Here is a 21776-nt window from a genome sequence, read left to right as displayed (position 1 = left end):
CTCTATCAGGTCGCCTCTCAACCTCCCACGCTGCAGTGAAAAATAATCCCAGCCTTTTCAGCCATTCTTTATAACTCCAACCTTCCATACCTGGCAACATCCTGGTAAATCTCCTCTGAAATCGTTCCAGCTTGATAATGTCCTTCCTATAACTGGGCGACCAGATGTTTATTTTCCACATGTCTGACATGTTGACTAAATGTCATCAATTTGCATAGAGGTCCCAAACAATTATGAAAATCCAAGTTTCCAAATGGCTGTGAGTCATCACAACTCCTCCGATATTTCCTAGGAGCACGCTATCTGGTTTTAGCTTACATAGTGGATTGAAATTTAAGAGGATCAGCTATCCCCTGCTTTCCTTGCTGTAATCCAGGAATTGAGGATGCTATGAGAAAGTGAGGACTGCAGATTGTGGAGATCAGAGCTGAAAATGTGTTGCTGGAAAAGTGCAGCAGGTCAGGCAGCATCCAAGGAGCAGGTGAATCGACGTTTTGGGCATAAGCCCTTCTTCAGGAATTGAAGAATTCCTGATTGAGAAGAATTCCTGATTGAGGATGCTATATCAACTTAACACTATTTGGTCTAATTTTGTGGACCAACCTCCTTCATCCCAAGAACGCATTAAGAATGCTATGCTTTTTTTTGATATTCAGAGCTGCTGCCTGAGGCAACATTTGAAAAGCATCCAGATAGGTATAATGAGTAGGAATGGTTTAAAAGAGATATGGGACAAATGTTTGCAAATGGTTCTAGATTAATGTAGAATATCTGGTCGGCATGGACTAGTTGGACCAAAGGGTTTGTTTCTATGCTGTACAATTCAATGGCTCTTTGACATTATGTTTCATTACTGGCATGTCCAATGAGTTGCGTTACCTCTAGTTTTCTTTCTAGCTGCAAAGGCCTTTAAGGTCCATGCGTAGCAGTGACTTCTGAAAACAGAAGTGATCAGTGTGTCAGAGCAAATTACTGCAGATCCTGGAATCTGCACTGGAAACAAAAATTACTGGAGATCATAGTGGGCCAGGCAACATCCATGCAGAGAAAGCAAGCTAACATTTTGAGTGTCGGTGACTCCTCATTAGAGCTGACATGAAATGTGGACAGGGCAGCCTTTTTGCAATAGTGGAAGAGGTAGGGATTTGAGTGCTGGGGAGAAAGCATATTGATAGTTCAGATTGATTGATTGGAATGTGAGAATGGCAGAACATTGTTTGTCTAACTGCCAGACTGGAAAGAACAGACAGTCCCAGTGGAGAGAGGGAGCAGGGGGAGGTGGAGGAGAACATAGTGACAAAGAATATAATAAGCAAAGTTAAAAGAAAGGGAAGGAATGGGTTCTATTCCATCTATACTCAATGTTTAGCTTGCTTTCTGTCCGTGGATGCTACCTCACAATGCCAGGGACCTGGGTTCGATTCCAGCCTCGGTCAACTATCTGAGTGGAGTTTGCATATTCTCCCTGCGTCTGCGTGGGTTTCCTCCAGGTGCTCTGGTTTCCTCCCACAATCCAAAGGTGTGCAGGTTAGGTGGATTGGCCATGCTAAATTGCCCATAATGTTCAAGGATGTGTAGGTTAAGTACATTAGTCAGGGTAAATGTAGAGTAATAGGCTAGGGGAATGGGTCTGGATGGGTTACTCTTCGGCGGATCAGTATGGACTTGTTAGGACAAATGACCTGTTTCCACACTGTAGGGATTCTATGATTAGCAGAGGCGTTGAATATAAGAGCACGGAGTTTGGGATGGAATTGTTAGTTAGACCATAGCTGTAACTCTCTTTTGTAGTTCTTGTCAGTACTCTACAGTGAGGATGATGATTATATAGGAGAGATCACAGAGAATATTCATCACGATGTAATCTGGGCTGGAGCATTTCAGCTATGAACAGAAACTAGATAATCTAGAATTATTTTCCTTAGACCAGAGAAGACTTAGTGGGGACCTGGTTGAGATGTATAAAATTTATAAGGGGCATAGATAGGATAGGTAGGAAGAAACCTGTACATTAGCACAGGGATCAATAACCAGAAGGCGTATATTTAAAGAGATGGAAGTTTAGGGGAAGTTAAGAATTTTTTTCATCTTGATGGTGATGGGCATTTGAACTCACTGCTTGAAAGAGTGGTTAAAGGTACCATCATAACATTTTAAAATGTATTTAGATGAGCACTTGGAAAGCCATAATATACAGGGGTTTGGGCCAAATGCTGGAAAATGGAATTAGGTTGTGTAGGTGCTTGCATGAACATGTGGGTCAAAGGGTCTTTTTCCATGTTGTAGTAATCTATGACCCCTCCCCTAAATAGGATCCTTTAAGTATTGGGGTTCCCTTGACAGATGGCAGTTTCCTCCCCTGCCATCCTTTCACTAAGGGCTTATACCAGGGATTCCCTCTCTTTAACAATCCCCAGCCTAAGGGAGTGTCACATGATCACTTAGCAACTGGCTGTTTGTGCTTTTGAGTATGTCCTTGAAGTTTCAAACATGTTCCATGTCGCTGTTGAGTGCCCTGAATCCACAACCGATCTTTACTCTATGGCTGAAATACAACTTTGGAACTGCATGGTACCTCAGGTCGTAATGTGGAATAATCAGTTTTTAAAAAATTGAGTTGGCATGTGGAGAAATCCCAAATAAACATTTCAGTGGCATACTTCAATCATTAATGATCCAATAATTCCTTTACGAATCAGGTTGATGGAAATATCTTGGAAGGATTCAGTAATGACAGACAAACTTGATTCACAAATTAAAATGTTGTACATTAAACTTAGTTATGAACTAAAAACTGAAAAATTAAACTAGCGTTTTTTTTGGGCTTTATTCCTCATGAAGAATTGTGACTCTGCAGAGTTATGCGTATGTGCCAACATTTAGCCCAGCGCATCATTGTGCATGATTGCCTTTCTTTTGTCAAGCATGGAACCAGTGTACTTCGCTAGGCTTCAATTCTGGTTTCCTCTCTTGACAGTCCTCTAGAGTCTCTTTGCAGGTGGAGGTGTGTCAGGTTAGAAATCTGTGCATTGTCCAAAACTGGGTGAGCATGTATTAAAGGAGTTAAAAATTTTGAGTTTTTAGTGCCCTCTGGTGAAATTACATGGGAAGATGAATTTCACTGAATAACTACATCGCATCTGAACATGTCATGATAATTGCCTTATATACCATTTTCCTGAGCAAAACTGCATCTTTATTTCTGCCAACTCTCCACCCTTAAGATCTTAAAAATCCACCATATAAATGAGGTCTTATGGTCATATAGGTCAGACAAGGTTAGGATGACCTTTTTTTTAAAATAGTTTCTCTGTTGTTCTTATTTGATGCGAAATCAGAATCTATCATAAAAGTCAAAGAAAATTCAAAGACTAGTTCAAAGGCTCAATACTTTCACGTAACAGTTTTCCACCCCTTAATTATTATTTAACAGATTCTCAGTTTTTGTGTTGTACAGCAAGCAAGAAAATTCAAGAAATTAAAATTTCTCAGTAGTGTGAATTAAGTTTTGCAATGTTTATTATTATAATTATTACTATTATTGTTACGTCATTTTGCACAGCCTTGTGGACAATCATTTTTTAAAAATTTAAGTTGACATGCGGAGAAATACCAAATAAACATTTCAGTGGCATACTTCAATCATTAATGATCCAATAATACCTTTACGAATCAGGGTGATGGAAATATCTTGGAAGGATTCAGTAATGACCGATAAACTTGATTGACAAATTAAAGTGTTGCACATTTAAACTTAGTTTAATTTTTCAGTTTTTAGTTTATAACTAGCATTTTTTGGGCTTTATTCCTCATGAAGAAGAATTGTGCCTCTGCAGAATTCGGCCCTTTCAGAGGGTAAAAATGCCTTGAGTGTAGCCATTAGTGTAATAATAGTAAATTGCATGCTGGAACTTATGCAAGATTTCCATTAGGACTTTACAATTCAGTAATTGAAAATATTACGTTGAGGAACTGTGACTTTTGTAGATTGATACCTAATTATTTGCGTATTTTTAACAAAAGAAGGTACTGTCATAGCTTTTTATTTTGCACTTATCAGAACAGAATTGCAAGAATACCAAATCTCAAAGGGAGGAACAACTTGTACTGCATGAGATGAGGGTGATGATTGGTTGGAGGTGGTAGAGGCATTGCCATGGAGAATGAACCAAGGAACAGTTAACTGACAAGATTTTCTTTAAATTCAAACCAGGCAAGTTTACTCATTTGGTCAAGGCACTGCACTTGAAATGCACTAGGGAATGGCCATCCCCTGCATGTGAGCATGTGTTGCTCTGGCACACATTACTGAGTCATGCTGTGAGCTTAACTAATCCTAATTTTATTTAATGTAATTCTTAACACAGTTGTTAATCAAATATTGTTCAAATTGTTGAATCACGTCAATACTAGACATTGCATTATGAATTTTTCAAGCATGGGCTGGTTGGATAAGGTTAGTACTCTGCCTGTTGTAAACAACTAAAGGTTTGACATTTTGTAATAACTGGTAAATCGTATGATTTACACAACCAGCATAAAACTAGCACTGCAGTTATGTACACATTACTGATCCATGTTGAAGGGAGAGAATATCTTTGGCTTAACAGCCACTTTCTATTAGTAAATAATGGTGCTCACATCGTCACTGCATAGTAGTAGCATGAAGCGACAAGCTTCATCTGCATTTCAAATACTTTGAGGCTCCTTACTCTTCCAGGGTTATCCTGAGGTAGACTGAGAACATATCAAGACCAAAATAGGTGGAATTGGGTCCTTTCCTGAGTTTGTGTGACGTTATATAAAGCATTGACCTGAATGGGGATGGCTACTATCCCATTGGATAGCTTTGATGTGCCCTATTCTGCCATCAAATTTGCACTGAGCAGGTAACCTAGATCCTATTTACAAGGTTGCTGATAAGGCCAATCGTGAATCGTATGGAACTGTCAAATCCTATCCTGGATATTGATCAGTGAAGGTACACCTGTGGGTGCTTTCCTTTGCAAACAGAGACATGTCCATGCATTATGCTTTTTCTCAGCCATATGAAAGATTGGGGTACAGCCGTTCAGTGTGTGTTCCCCATAGCGATGCATTGACCAAAAGCGATCAATTTGTCAACCAATCAGCAAATGCATTCTTCACATGTGTTATTAATTTTAGTTCCTTTGAAATTTGATATTCTTGAAATTCTTTTCTGATGAGTGCAAGATTAAACCTTTAACAGTTTGTTTCTTCTAGAATTCTGAATTATTTAGGAATAGGATAGTATAGTGAAGTTTAGAAAATTTACATGTCGTATAGTTTAAGCACCATTCTCGAAGGTTTTGAAAAAGGTCCAGAACTGTTAATTCACTTGCTTTTTGTTTATATTGACAGAACTTTGGAAAAAATTGTTTGATATAAAATTAATGTTTGAGGGAACGATTCAGGATTGCTGCAGACTAGGCCTCTCTCTTTACCTTGTCACTTCCATCTTCCTCCATTGCTTTTTTTCCTCTAGTAAAGATTTATAAACTGAACACGTTAGCAGAGTAAAGGCTCAAGACTATTTTGACATCTTTAAAAGATTATTTTACTATTAAATTCGATGTTACAACCATTTGACCAAATATGACCCCTCTCTTTAAAATAGATTAAGTAAGTATTGTTAATATAGATCTTCAGGGCTGTAGACTCATTTGGCCAGCTGAAAATGCCCAGAATCACATTTACTTAACTATTGACTTAATTGTTATGTTTGAATTCAATGTTTTACATTAAAGAGCAATTCTCAGAATGAGCTAACTACCTGGGCAGACAGTCCAGCTCTGATCTGCCATGCTAATCTTACGAAAAGAGCAGAATTTGTTTTGTGTTTTAAATACACAATCGTGATTTGGAGAAATTTTGCTTTTCATTACATCAGATGTTCACATTCACATGTGGTAACTTCAGATATCCGAGATGTTTTATTCAATGTTGCAAAACAATTTTCTGCCACTTAATATCACCAGTATAATTTGTGAATGCAAGCAATTTTAATGATTCAACATACCAGAGAAGCTGAAGTATAATTTGTTATATGAACGGTTACCTTTGCCCAAAATATTTTCATTATAAACAAATGTTGACACAAATAATAGCTCCTGGTGTCTTTTTCTCTCATGATCAGGCGATTACAACTCTCGAATATTTGAAAATCAGGTATAACCTTAAAACTGTGCTTTTCTCTAAAATTTAGGCATTTTCTTTCTGAATGTTAATGCTTCATGTATGTAAAATAATTGTTTATAAAATGTTTGCTTTTAAGCTTTTATTTAAATGTTTTCCTAGGTGCTGCACAACAGCTTTGATGACATTGTTCCAAGAGTGTTGAAAAAACACAAAAAGGAGAAAAGAGAGGAGGAAGTGAAAAAATCTTATTCCAAGGGGACAAAGTAATTAAAAGATGTCATGTTGTTACCCTTTATGAATATATAAGATGTTTATTTTCATACTGAAATTCTGTAAATCATTTCATTGACATGCATTTTGCGCATGATATACTTATCTTGAATTGTATGTTTTAAATGAAAGTCTTGACTTTAAATATGACTACTCCCTTTTTTATTTATTAATTGATGAAGTAGTGTATGTTGTGTACAGTTCAGGATGAAAATATAGCATCATCTTAATGAGGGGATTGCTTATAATCTTGGACCAGTTGTATAGCAATTGAGAAAAGATTGTGTTTTTTTGCTTTAGGAAAAAATAGTTTGTGGCTTTATTTGTCAATTTTTAACATGTTCCTTCACTATATTTTCACTCTCTAGTGGATAGCCTCTGATTATGATGTAAGGTTTAATATTATAGGCTGGAATTTGAGGAAAATATCACCAAAATGTTTGTGAATTTGGGCACCTATCCTGTACTCTCCTCTACTGAGGTTAGCCTCCTATGGAACTATCTGATTATTGTTTACATAAATTTTCTTGGGCAATAAGATCATTATTAAACAATACTGCAATCAATACCCACACTACTGGTCAACTTTAGATCTCTGTATGCAAAATAAATTTGTGCGAATATGGGAAATCTAATGCATTACCACTAGTTGACATTAACTGTTTTATGCATTAAGTATTCTGAATGAATTTTGAAGAAGTTTGTTGTTGGCTGACCTGAAAGTTGTAAGCTTTAAAGATATATTTGAAACTGAGTTAGCGTTTATATATTCAGAATGACTAACTTGTGCTACGAGAACACTGCTCTGGCACCTCTAACCAATAGATTTTGTACTTGGCAGTGCAGCTTTTATCATATTAGATCCTGTTCTAGTACCAAATGCCCTTGGTATTTAGAAACTCCAAACTGCATTGATATGGATCTGGAGTCGCATGTTCACCAGGTAAGGACAGCCTTCCCTCAAGGAGATCAGTGAACCCAAAAAGATTCGTAACACCGCAATCCTTCCTGAGGGAAGGTCTGTTCGTTCATGAGTGGTAAATTGTGTCGTCAAGCAAGGGTGTTGATTCCCAAAACAATTGGTAGCAATACAGTTGGAGACTTGACAACTCTAAATGGTCAGCCTTTACCAGCTTTGGTGGTTAAGTGTTGGTCATGAATCGTTTCCAGGTCTGTGGGTATGTCTGTTGAAAAAGTGAAAGCAGTGACCTTGTGATATTATTGCTAGTCAATCTGGAAACTCGGGTAATATTCTGGGTATCTTAGTTTGAATCTTGCTTTTGGCAGATAGTGAAATTTGAATTCAATAAAGTTTTGCAATTAAGGGTCTGATGTTAAACATGAAACTGTAGTTGATTCTCTGGAAAATCGTTTTGGGTTCACTAATCTCCTTCAGGGAAGGCTGTTTTTAGCTGGTGAACATGTGACTCCAGATTCATAGCAATGCATAAATCAGGGATGGATAATAATTGCTTTCCTGGCCAGTGGAGCCCACATCCAATGAATGAACAAAACAATCAGCATCATAATTAGAGTCAAAGAGTCATCCAGCATGGAAACAGACCCTTCGCTCAAACCAGTCCATTTCGAACATAATCTCAAAATAGTCCAACCTACCTGCTCCCTGTGCATATCCTAAAAATATTTTCTATTCGTGTACTTATCCAAGTGTCGTTTAAATGTTGAAACTACACCTGCATCCATCAATTCTTCGGGAAAGCCATTCCACATGAGAACCACCCTCAGCGTAAAAGGTTTGCCACTCATGTCTTTTTTAAGTCTCTGTCTCACCTTAAAAATGGGCCCCCTAGTCTTGAAATCCCACATTCTAGGGAAAAGACACCTGCTATTAACCCTATCTATACCCTATATGACTCTTGAGGAAAATATATCTATTATACTTGCAAGTGAAATAACATTAAAATCAGAGATATGAAATACTTTCCAAAGCTTTTCTTTTAAATAAAGAGCAACAGGCATATAACAGATTTCATATCTATTTTGTTTTAGAAATTATATGTTCCAATTTTGGAAATTACTTTTGTTTTAAAATTGCCTGAAGGCTCTGAGATATTTTTTAGATTAGATTACAAATCTAATCTAAAGTATTTCATATCTCTGATTTTAATGGTATTTCACTTGCAAGTATAATAGATATATTTTCCTCAAGAGTCATATAGGGTATAGATAGGGTTAATAGCAGGTGTCTTTTCCCTAGAATGTTGGCAATTTTGGAAATTACTTTTGTTTTAAAATTGCCTGAAGGCTCTGAGATATTTGTATCATCGATAGTCACAGGTGAGGTGCCGGAAGACTGGAGGTTGGCTAACATGTTGCCACTTTTAAGAAAGGTGATAAGGGCAAGCCAGGGAACTTAGACTAGTGAGCCTGACGTCAGTGGTGGGCAAGTTGTTGGAGGGAATCCTGAGGGACAGGACGTACATGTATTTGGAAAGGCAAGGACTGATTAGGGATAGTCAACATGGCTTTGTGTGTTTTGAAGAAGTAACAAAGAGGATTGATGAGGGCAGAGAGGTAGATGTGATCTATATGAACGTCAGTAAGGCATTCAACAAGGTTCCCCATGGGAGACTGGTTCGCAAGGTTAGATCTCACGGAATAGAGGGAGAACTAGCCATTTGGATACAGAACTGGCTCAAAAGTAGAAGACAGAGGGTGGTGGTGGAGGGTTGTTTTTCAGACTGGAGGCTTGTGACTAGTGGAGTGGCACAAGAATTGGTGATGGGTCCACTACTTTTCGTCATTTCTATAAATGATTTGGATGCGAGCATGAGAAGTACAGTTAGTAAGTTTGCAGGTGACACCAAAATTGGAGGTGTAGTGGACATCGAAGAAGGTTACCTCAGATTACAACGGGATCTTGATCAGATGGGTCAATGGGTTGAGGAGTGGCAGATAGACTTTAATTTAAATAAATGCGAAGTGCTGCATTTTAGGAAAGCAAACTTTAGCAGGACTTATACACTTAATGGTAAGGTCGTAGGGAGTATTACTGAAGAAAGAGACCTTGGAGTGCATGCTCATAGTTCCTTATAAAGTGGAGTCGCAGGTAGATAGGATAGTGCTGAAGGCATTTGGTATGCATTCCTTTATTGGTCAGAGTATTGAGTACAGGACATTGGTTTGGCATTTTTTTGGAATATTGCGTGCAATTCTGGTTCTAAGGAGTTTTGCTGAACAAAGAGACCTTGGAGTGCAGGTTCATAACTCCTTGAAAGTGGAGTCGCAGGTAGATAGGATTGTGAAGAAGGCATTTGGTATGCTTTCCTTTATTGGTCAGAGTATTGAGTACTAGAGTTGGGAGGTCATGTTGCGGCTGTACAGGACATTGGTTAGGCCACGGTTGGAATATAGCATGCAATTCTGGACTCCTTCCTATCTCAAAGATGTTGTGAAACTTGAAAGGGTTCAAAAAAGATTTACAAGGATGTTTCTAGGGTTGGAAGATTTGAGCTATAATGAGAGGCTAAACAGGCTGGGGCTGTTTTCCCTGGAGCGTCGGAGGCTGAGGGGCGACCTTTATCGAGGTGTAAAAAAAATTGAGGGGCATTGATAGGATAAATAGACAAAGTCTTTTTCCTAGGATAGGGGAGTCCAGAACTAGAGGGCATAGGTTTAGGGTGAGAGAGGAAAGATATAAAAGAGACCTACGGGCAACTTTTCCACACAGAGGGTGGTACGTGTATGAAATGAGCTGCCAGAGGAAGCGGTGGAGGCTGGTACAATTGCAACATTTAGGAGGCATTTGGATGGGTATATGAATAGGAAGGGCTTGGAGGGATATAGGCCAGGTGCTGACAGGTGGGACTAGATTGGGTTGGGATATCTGGTCGGCATGGATGGGTTGGACCAAAGGGTCTGATTCCATGCTGTACATCTCTATGACTCTTTTATTAAATTCGAACTCGGATATTTTGACTACTTGGAACATGGAAAATATTTTTCTAATTGTGGCATTCCAATGTTTCATCAAACTGAACCAGTAATGCATTAATATTGTAATAATTTTCTATTTCAAAAGTGGAGACTGAATTAATAAGCTTGTGTATATGTTGTAAAGTAGAAATATAATGTCATAATAAAGTTTTAAATTACAGAGAGCTAAATTTGAATTTTTAAAATCTATTCTTACATAGGATGTTTGTGTTGCTGAAAGGCAAGCATTTGTTGTACTACCCTAGTTACCTTTAGGCTGAGTGACTTGCTGGCCTATTTCAGAGGGCAGAAAAGAGTCTCACTTTCAAATCTGTGGTTCTGGAGTCATGTGTAGGCCAGACCAGCTAGGGCTAAGGACATTTTCCTTGAAGGACGTGTATGAACCAGATGCAATTTTACAATGATAGCTTCATGGTACCTTTACTAAGATGAGCTTTCCATTCCAGATTTCTACTTAATTTGAATTTAAACTCGTGTCCCTGAGGCATTAGTCTAGACCTCTCAATTAAGCTGCTATCTTCCCATGTCTGTATCAAAAATCTCAATACTTAGGTTGGCAATCAGATTTGATAGTGATGTCTAAGATTACCGTTGGGAGTTTTAGATTCTATGTGCCACCTCATTGAAATAGAAGCTCATTTTACTAATACAAGCAAGACTAAATTAACACCAGAAAGAAGACCAGTTTCTACTTCAGCTTGTGAATATTTTTAAGGCAGTGATCAGTAGATTATTGATTAACGTGGGAATCGACAGTTATCTGAGGTAAGTAGGGATGTGGAGTTGAGACCACTATCAGATCTACTGTCGTGGAGTAGGCTAGAGTGCCGAAATGGCCTGCTTTGGCTGCTAATTTGTGTGTCTGAATTTGTGTAATAAAACTTAAAAACAACAGATGAGTTGGTAACTGTTGATCAGATACATATATCTTTACAAGCTGGGAACAAGAGAATTATTTATTTAAAAACTGGATCCTGGGTCTATAACTAAGGAAAGAACTGACACTAAATTAATATGAATCATTGATTAGACTGCAGGTAGAATATTGGGTGTCTAGTCATTTGCTTCTCTAAATGATGAAGGCAAACCAGTATCAACGAAATTTATATCATCTCCTGTAAGCTGGTGTTGTTTAAAACAATGGATATTAAAGAAATAATTTTTATTACTGATTTTTTTTGTTTCAGAAATTTCAGTTTGCTTTCCTTTGGGGAAGAAGCAGAAGAGGAAGAGGAGGAAGTAAACCGAGTTAGCCAGGTGATAATCTGTTTTATAAATTTAGTTATTAAAAAAAATTCATTTTTGTTGCTGAGTTAAACCATTTGGAGTGAAAGTGAGGTCGCTATGTCTCAGACAGTATGACGGCATATTTTCTTGGTGGTTTGCATTGTCACTTATCAACCTTGTTATTTCAAACAATAACATTATTGATATTGATTAGGAAGATGTAGTGCCTTTTTGTTACAGTTTCTAAGTGGTCAGTCCCTTATTGATGACCGTAGATTTTGTTTACTCTTGAGGGAGTCCAGAAGTAAGGAATATTGTTTTAAAATTAGTCGCTCTTTTCGAAGAGATGAGAGAAAAACGTTTTTATATTCAGAAGTATGTGAGACTTAGGAGCTTTCATGGAGATGGGGTGATCGAATAATTTTGAGGTGAAGGTATATTCTTGTTGGGCAACGGAATTGAAGGGGTAGGTAAAAATGTGAAATTTGGAGCACAAATAAATCAGGCATGATCTTACTGGATAGTGGAGCATACATGAAGAGCCAAATTGTCTGCTTCTGTTCCTAATTCAATTTATTGTATGTTTGTTCAACAACATATTTTGTGGCTGTAAGAACAGGTCAAAGGCTAGCAATTGTGCATTTAATTTTGCTCTTGTTTCACCAATGTTTGTTCACCATCAGTGAAGCACAAGCCAGGAATGTGCTGGATATTCTGCATTTCCTTGGATAAGTGCAACTCCAACTTAACTGGACAGCACCCAGGACAAAGCATCCTGCTTCTTTGGGACCCCCATGTGCACTCCCATTGCCACCAACAGAAATGACAGCAATTTGTATCAAGGCTTCTCTGGTAGCACCTTCCAACCTTGCGACCTTTATCACCAAGAAATACAAATGCAGCAGATGCATGAGAATGCTACCATCTGCAAATTTTCTTCCAAGCTACACATCTTGATGTTTATTTTAATCAGTATTGAACACTTCTGTATTTTCTTTAGAAATTATAAAATTTCTGTTTTCTGTTTCAGAGCATGAAAGGAAAAAGCAAAAGTAGTCATGATTTGTTAAAGGATGACCCCCGGCTGAGCTCTGTTCCAGTTGTTGAAAGGTGAGCCCTGAAGTCTAGTGATTCTTAATTTCTTGAAGGTTTGATTAGTGAATTCAATAGTCGGGTTAGATGTTGAGGTTTTTGGACCAGAATGGTCTTGGATGTAACCACTTGGTCTGTTATTTAGCTTATTTCTTTCAAATGGCAAATTGGAGTTACAGTACTCGTCACTAGATAGAGAAATTTTACAGAATAAGTGTCAGATTTCATTAGACTTTGGTGACTTTCTTGAATAATCTGACAACACTCTTGTCTAAATTTAAGCATAAACAAAGGTCATTTGATGTACCAGTGGATGAACTAGATTCAAATGTTGGTGACTTCATTGGACTTCTGAAAATGATTGTTGCTGCAGTTATCTTGCATCTAATTATTTGCTTCTAAAAATTGCTTCTCGGTGTGCAAATTGAAATATATAAATTATGAGCAAGACTAGGTCATTCGGTCCTTCTAGCCTACTTCACTCTTCAACAAGATCATGGCTGATGTGACTGTAGCCTCAACTCAGCTAAATGTGTGATCTGCTTGTATTGCTTCCAAGATAAAGCTCTTCACTGTGCCTTGGTACACGTGACAATAAATTAAATTAAATTCAACTCTATATTCCTGCCTATTCTCAATAACAATTGATTCCCTTGCTAGTCAAGGATCCACCTCTGCCTTAAAAACATATATAATGACTGCATCCTCGGTTTTCTGGGAACACATTTCCAAAGACCAATAAAGTCTCTTCATCTCAGTCCCTAATGAATGACAACTAACTTTGAAATTGTGTGCCCCTAGTTCTAGTCTGCCCTACAAGGGCAAGCATGCATCTTCTGAAGTTTCCTCAGTATCTTGTATGTCTCAGTAAGATCACTTCTCATTTTTCTCGACACCAATGGAAAGAGGCCCAGCCTGTCCAATCTTTTTCATAAGCCCCCATCTCAGATATCAGTTGAGTGAATTTTCTCTGGACTGTCTAATGTTTTTACACCTTTATTCAATAGGAGACCAAATCTGTACACTATACTCTAGATGTGGCCTCACCAATGCTCTGTACCACTGCAGCACAATATCTGCTTCTGTATTTGATTCCTTTTGCAGTACATGAAAACATCCCATTTATCTTCCTAACCACTTATAATGTCTGCATATTAAGACCATAAGACCATAAGACATAGGAGTGGAAGTAAGGCCATTCGGCCCATCGAGTCCACTCCGCCATTCAATCATGGCTGATGCGCATTTCAGCTCCACTTACCAGCGTTCTCCCCGTAGCCCTTAATTCCTCTAGACAACAAGAATCTATCAATCTCGGCCTTGAAGACATTTAGCGTCCCGGCTTCCACTGCACTCCGTGGCAATGAATTCCACAGGCCCACCACTCTCTGGCTGAAGAAATGTCTCCGCATTTCTGTTCTGAAATGACCCCCTCTAATTCTAAGGCTGTGTCCACGGGTCCTAGTCTCCTCGTTTAACTGAAACAATTTCCTAGCATCCACCTTTTACAAGCCATGTATTATTTTGTACGTCTCTATTAAGTCTCCCCTTAATCTTCTAAACTCCAACGAATACAATCCCAGTATCCTCAGCCGTTCCTCATATGTTAGACCTGTCATTCCAGGGATCATCCGTGTGAATCTCCGCTGGACACGTTCCAGTGCCAGTATGTCCTTCTTGAGGTGTGGGGACCAAAACTGGACACAGTACTCCAAATGGGGCCTAACCAGAGCTTTATAAAGTCTTAGTAGTACATCTCTGCTTTTATATTCCAACCCTCTTGAGATAAGAGACAACATTGCATTCGCTTTCTTAATCACGGACTCAACCTGCATGTTTACCTTTAGAGAATCCTCGACTAGCACTCCCAGATCCCTTTGTGCTTTGGCTTTATTAATTTTCTCACCATTTAGAAAGTAGTCTATGCTTTTATTCTTTTTGCCAAAGTGCAAGACCTCGCACTTGCTCACGTTAAATTCCATCAGCCATTTCCTGGACCACTCTCCCAACCTGTCTAGATCCTTCTGTAGCCTCCCCACTTCCTCAGTACTACCTGCCTGTCCACCTAACTTCGTATCATCGGCAAACTTCGCTAGAATGCCCCCGGTTCCCTCATCCAAATCATTAATATATAATGCGAACAGCTGTGGCCCCAGCACCGAACCCTGCGGGACACCGCTCGTCACCGGCTGCCATTCTGAAAAAGAACCTTTTATCCCAACTCTCTGCCTTCTGTTAGACAGCCAATCCTCAATCCATCCCAGCAGCTCACCTCGAACACCATGGGCCCTCACCTTGCTCAGCAGCCTCCCGTGTGGCACCTTATCAAAGGCCTTTTGAAAGTCCAGATAGACCACATCCACTGGGTTTCCCTGGTCTAACCTACTTGTTACCTCTCCAAAAAATCCAACAGGTTTGTCAGGCATGACCTCCCTTTACTAAATCCATGTTGACTCGTTCTAATCAGACTCTGCTCTTCCAAGAATTTAGAAACCTCATCCTTAATGATGGATTCTAGAATTTTACCAACAACCGAGGTTAAGCTGATTGGCCTATAATTTTCCATCTTTTGCCTTGATCCTTTCTTGAACAAGGGGGTTACAACAGCCATCTTCCAATCATCCGGGACCTTTCCTGACTCCAGTGACTCTTGAAAGATCTGTTGATTAAGCTTTTGTGATTCATGTACCAGGATAGGCAAATCCTCTTCTACCTCTAACTTCTGCAATTATTTATCATCTAAATAAGTTGCTGCCTTTTGATTGCTTTTGCCGAAGTGGAGGTGTTCACGTTTCTCACATTAGGAGGTATAGTTAGTAAGTTTGCAGATAACACCAGAATTGGGGAGGAGTGGACAGTGAAGAAAGTTACCTCAGATTACAATGGGATCTTGATCAGATGAGCCAATGGACTGAGAAGTGGCCAATGGAGTTTAATTTAGATAAATACGAGGTGCTGCAGTTTGAGAAAACAAATCAGAGCAGGACTTAAACACTTAATGTTAAGGTCCTAGGGAGTTATGCTGAACAAACAGTGGAGTGCAGGTTCATAGCTCCTTGAAAGTGGAGTCACAGGTAGATAGGATAGGTGAAGAAGGCGTTTCATAAGCTTTCCTTTATTGGTCAGAGTATTGAGTACAGGAATTGGGAGGTCATGTTGCGGCTGTACAGGACGTTGGTTAGGCTACCTTTGAAATATTGCATGGAATTCTGGTCTCCTTCCGATTGGAATGATATTATGAAACTTGAAAGGTTTCAGAAAAGATTTACAAGGATGTTACCAGGGTTGGAGGATTTGAGCTATAGGGAGAGGCTGAATAGGCTGGGGCTGTTTTCCCTGGAGTGTCAGAGGCTGAGGTGGGACCTCATAGAGGTTTACAAAATCATGAGCATGGATAGGATAAATAGACAAAGCCTTTTCCCTGGGGTGGGGGAGTCCAGAACGTGAAGGCATAGGTTTAGGGTGAGAGGGGAAAGATATAAAAGGGAGCTTCATGCAGAGGCTCATGGAATGAGCTGCCAGAGGAAGTGGTGGAAGCTGGTACAATTGCACCATTTAAAAGGCATCTGGATGGGGATACGAATAGGAAGGATTTAGAGGGATATTGTCCAAATACGGGTAAATTGGACTAGATTAGGTTAGGATATCTGGTCTGCATGGACGGGTTGGGCCGAAGTGTCTGTTTCTGTGCTGTACATTTCTTTGACTGACTCTACTCCATTTGACATTTTATTTCTCCCACTCACTTAATCTACTTACACTTCCTAACAGCAAATGTAGCCACCATAGAATTGATCCCTTCATCTAACCCATCAGTATAAGTTGTGAATAATTGAGGCTCCACCATTGTTCCCCATGCCACATCACTCATCATATCCTTCCAACATTTGAACTGTCCACTCTTCTGCTTTCTGTTAGCTAACCAATTCTTTGTTCATGTTAATATGTTGCTCCCAACACCATGAGTTCTTATTGTAATCTTTGATGTGGCACCTGGTCAAATCTAGAAATCTAGGTGCAATACATTTACTGGTTCCCCTTTATCTATGTTACTTGTTACCTCCTCAAAAAGCCCCCATAAATTAGTCAAACATGATTTCCCTTGTGCAAAACCACATTGACTCTGCCTAGATTGTATTGATCTTTTTTCGGGGCCCTGGTATAGCCTCCTTAATAATAGATTCCAACATTTACTGATATTAGGTTAACTGACCTTTTGTTTCCTGTTTTCTGTTTCCCTTTGTTCTTGAGTACAAGAGTTAAATTTGCTACTTTACAACCAAATGGGATCTGTCCAGAATCAAAGGATTTTTGGGAAGTTAAATGCATCTACTATATCAACTGTCACTACTTTTAACATCCCTGATGAAATCCATCGGGGCCAGTGAACCTAGATTTTTGTTTCAACAATTTTTCCCCCTATCCTTTCTCTGGTGATTGTGATTATGCTCTCTTTCACCTTCTGATTCACAACTATATTTGGGGTGTTATTGTACCCTCTACAGTGAAGACAGTCATAAAATATGTATTCACATCCTCTGCCATATACTGTACCTATTTTCCATTATTGATTTCCCAGACTATCTGAAGGACTGACATTTTACCTTTTTTTACTTTGTAAATACCTGTAGAAATTCTACTTAGCCAACTTTCTCTTGTACTCTGATTTCCATTTCTTTATTAATCTTTTGGTTATTCTTTGCTCTTTTAGATTAGATTAGATTACTTACAGTGTGAAAACAGGCCCTTTGGCCCAACAAGTCCACACCGACCCGCCGAAGCGCAACCCACCCATACCCCTATATCTATCCCTTACCTAACACTACAGGCAATTTAGCATGGCCAATTCATCTGACCTGCACATCTTTGGACTGTGGGAGGAAACCGGAGCACCCGGAGGAAACCCACGCAGAGAATGTGCAAACTCCACACAGTCAGTCGCCTGAGGCGGGAATTGAACCCGGGTCTCTGGCGCTGTGAGGCAGCAGTGCTAACCACTGTGCCACCGTGCCGCCCACAAGGGGAGGCAACAGTCTAGTTGTATTAGACTTCCCTTAGTGAGCAAGAAAGACTTCGTCTTTTCTTTTCCAGAGTTCTGAAATATACCCTTAAACTGCCACTCTGCTGACCTATCTCTGTCAACTTATCCCTTAATTTGTTTTCCCAGTTCATTTCAATTAACTTTAATCATAATTGAACATATTTAATTTCAATCACTCTTCTCTCTATCATACAGAATGCAAACTTTGATCATATTATGATCCCTGCTAACTAAGGAGGGTTTTATTGTGAGGTCACTGATTAATCCTGCCACTTCTCATATTACTATATCTGCTATAGCCTGCCTTTGGTTGGATCTGTAGCATATTGTTTGAAGAAACTGTCCTAAAAGCACACTTTGAACGCATCATCAAGGCTACTTTCGTCAATCTGATTTAACTAATCTCTATGCAGGTTAAAATCACTCATGAACACCACTGTATTTTCCCCTCAAGACCCAATTGTTTCTTTTTGTATATCTCATTCTACATCGTGGTTGCTGATAGGGGGCCTTCATAATAAAGCTACCCCTGCATCTCTTCCTACCTATGTGATCTTCCTAAATGCCACATATCCATGAGTATTCATGTCCTCGTCAAATATATAGTGCTGGTCATTCCAGCAATTAAGTTTTGTATTGAGAAATCCAGATTCCACTGTTGTGTACATTGCTGCAGGAGTAAGTTGATAACTTCTTAGATGACTTTGTAAAACTGGTCCTAAATTATAAACCAGACTTTCAATCATGCAAATTCCCAACTATTTCTTGAACAAAGTGAGAATATGTTTGGTCACAGTAAAAATTGGCAAACGTGAATTCTCAGGAAATTCCAATCTCCATTTAATATGTTTCTCCACTGTATTATCAGCTTCTAGTGGGCTTCCTCTGATTATGAGGTAAGGTTTAATACTGTTGGTTGTATTTTGGAAAGAATCAGCATAATTCTATTTTAAATTTAATTATTTTAAAATTATTTCATTTGTTTAGTAATATAAAATTTATAAACTTGCAGATTATATGTTGTTCTAATGTTGATTGATAAAATGATTAACAATAAATAAAAGCAAACAAAACAATTGCCCATAATTTTCCAGAAGTTCTTTGAAAACAGAATTCAAATAGTACATGCCACTCTTATTCAAATAAAGCAATGGGATAACTGAGTTAACAGTAGGCATGGAAATTAATTACAAAGTCTAATTCTGCATTGCTGGATATATGATATTTTGCCATAGAGATGTACAGATGGAAACAGACCCTTCGGTCCAACCCGTCCATGCCGACCAGATATCCCAACCCAATCTCGTCCCACCTGCCAGACCCGGCCCATATACCTCCAAACCCTTCCTATTCATATACCCATCCAAATGCCTCTTAAATGTTGCAATTGTACCAGCCTCCACCACTTCCTCTGGCAGCTCATTCCATACCCGTACCACCCTCTGTGTGGAAAAGTTGCCTGTAGGTCTCTTTTATATCTTTTCTCTCTCACCCTAAACCTATGCCCTCTAGTTCTGGACTCCCCCACCCCAGGGAAAAGACTTTGCCTATTTACCCTATCCATGCCTCTCATAATTTTGTAAACCTGTATAAGGTCACCCCTCAGCCTCTGACGCTCCAGGGAAAAAAGCCCCAGCCTGTTTAGCCTCTACCTATAGCTCAAATCCTCCAACCCTGGCAACGTCCTTGTAAATTGATGTTTATTTAATGATGGACTAAGTTGAGACATGAAACCATAGAACAATTACAGCACTGAATGAGGCCATTCAACCCATTGTGTCTGCATCATCTATAAAAGTAGAGCTGTGATATCCATGTTTTAGTCTGTGCTTCCTTCAGCTTTCAGAGTCACGTTACGTTTCTGCCTTCCGGTTCCCATTCCCCTGCCAATCTAATTTAAACCTTTCCAACAGCACAAGCAAATCTCTCTGCAGAATCTTTGCCTGATCCTGTTCAAGTGTCAGCTATTGGCTTGTAAACATCCCACCCTCCACAGAATTCTGATGCCCATCCTTCTATATCAGCTTTCTAGTTACATGTTCAAAGACTCAGCTGTCCTATTTCTGTGCTCACGAGCACGTGGGTTAAGGAGTAATCATGAGACTAAAAGTTTAGAGGTACTGATTTTCAATCTCCCTGAAATCTGCTTTCAGGACCTCATCCCTAGTACCAATGTTGACCACAGTCTTTGGCTGATCACTCTTTCCCCAGACGAAGGTCTAGCAGCTGCTCAGTAATGATCTTTACACTAGCACTAGAGACACAGGGTATCATTGGAGTCACTTTGGCCATAGAAATATCTTCTTGGATCCCCTCTGCTGCTATTGCTCTTCCATTCTTGCCCCTCCAGCAATGATGCCAATTTACTACTATGCAGACAGTGCCACATTCTGGTTGCTGCTGTTCTTCTCAGGAACCGTTGTTCTAACAAGATGTGAGCTGGTGGGTAAGTGGAGCTGACTCTACAAAAAGGTGGCACGGTGGCTCAGTGGTTAGCACTGCTGCTTCACAGCACCAGGGTCCCAGGTTCGATTCTAGCCTTGGGTGACTGTCTGTGTGGAGTTTGCATGTTCTCCCACTGTCCAAAGATGTGCAGCTCAGGTGAATTGGCCATACTAAATTGCCCATAGTGTTAGGTGCATTAGTCAGAGGGAAATGGATCTGGGTGCATTACTCTTTGGAGGGTTGGTGTGAACGTGTTGGGCCGAAGGGCCTGTGTCCACCCTGTAGGGAATCTAATCTAATCTAAAATATCTTCCATGATCTTATTGAATGGTGGAGCAGGCTTGATGGGCAAGATGGCCCGCTCCTACTCCAATTTCTTATGTTCTTAGATATTTTTTGGCAGTCCCTCAGGGTTGAACGTGACTTGTTTCCACTCCTGGGATAGGGTCGATTGGCTTGGGAGAGTACGCTCATGTTGGTACACCTGTCTTGCCAGTGGCTTTACAGGATTTTATGTTGGCAACACCAGGGATAACTCTCCAGTGATTTGAGGTGTCTGCTCTACATTGTTCATGTTTCTAATGTTTACAATGGGATGAGGACCACAGCTGCTTTGCAGACCATGAACTTAGCATTGGTGTTGGAGTCTAGGTCTCAAACTTCAATGTGCCAGTGCAGGCTTTGGAGGTGTTAGGAACAGAGTATTTGAAGTTGAGGTTGGATTTCATTATCAAATGTCTGCTTGCAATGGGAAATGATCCACATTGACTCGGGGCTTGCTTTTGATTTTGGGCGTGGCAGTTTTGTGTTACAGGAGCAGACTGGTAGACAATCTTTGTTTTCCAGATATTTTGTCTGAAGCATCATCTGCATATTGCAACTTGATGACAGAAGTTGGGGTGGTCTTGGTTCTGGCCTGGAGACATCAAATGTCTAATAGTTTCCCACTCATCCTGTAGGTTAGCTCCACTCTGGGGGAGCTTCATGAGGTGGAAGGGAGTGGTGTGGTGAGGAAGATGGTGGCAAGTGTTCCATCATTCTAACCTGTTTACAAATAGAATACCACTTAATAAACATAATAGACTCAGGGGATTCTTGCACTGCTGGCTTGGTTCTTTTCAACTGCCTGGTAGTCACCCATTCCCTTGCTGCCTGTATCCTTTTAACCTGAAGTATAACCACATGTCCAAACATGTTATTCACATAGTACTGTGCCTCATGGAAGCACAACAGTGACTCAGAGCACTGCTCAGGTTTTGAAACCCAGAACTCTGGCTTTGCAGCTGGTAGTCCTTTCTGCAGATGTGTTCATCTGGGGCACATAGTGTAAACTTCTCTCAACTCCAGAATGTACATTACACTTATCCAAATTGAATTTCTATCCCTTGACATGAAAAATAATTTATTGCAATTAAGATTGAAGAAACACTCACTGGTACTTCCCAACTAGCTTGTTCTCCATACCAAAGTAAGAGCCAGTGACAGGAAATAGATCTGAATGTAGCCTTTTCTCTTTCATTATTTTCAAGCTTTCAAAACCATTCCCCTGTCTGAAGGAAATTTTGATTTCTTTCAATGAAGCTGG

General features: G+C 39.6%; 1 protein-coding gene across 2 annotated transcripts in view; it reads left to right on the top strand.

Annotated features, from left to right (window-relative positions):
- cwc27 (CWC27 spliceosome associated cyclophilin) overlaps positions 1-21776 on the top strand; it is a 281202-nt gene that overhangs the window by 43028 nt on the left and 216398 nt on the right. For both annotated transcript variants that reach the window (XM_087988677.1, XM_043689542.2), the window contains exons 6-8: positions 6319-6422; positions 11574-11643; positions 12644-12723. In XM_087988677.1, coding sequence (XP_087844803.1) covers positions 6319-6422; positions 11574-11643; positions 12644-12723 — 254 coding nt within the window. The remainder of the gene's footprint in view (positions 1-6318; positions 6423-11573; positions 11644-12643; positions 12724-21776) is intronic.

The sequence above is a fragment of the Chiloscyllium plagiosum genome, unplaced genomic scaffold (genome assembly GCF_037043375.1).
Source record: "Chiloscyllium plagiosum isolate Xiang-an unplaced genomic scaffold, Cpla_swu_hap1 HiC_scaffold_1, whole genome shotgun sequence".
Taxonomy (NCBI): Eukaryota; Metazoa; Chordata; class Chondrichthyes; order Orectolobiformes; family Hemiscylliidae; genus Chiloscyllium; species Chiloscyllium plagiosum.
The sequence above is the reverse complement of the archived record's forward strand: the minus strand, read 5'-3'. Positions and strand labels throughout refer to the sequence as shown.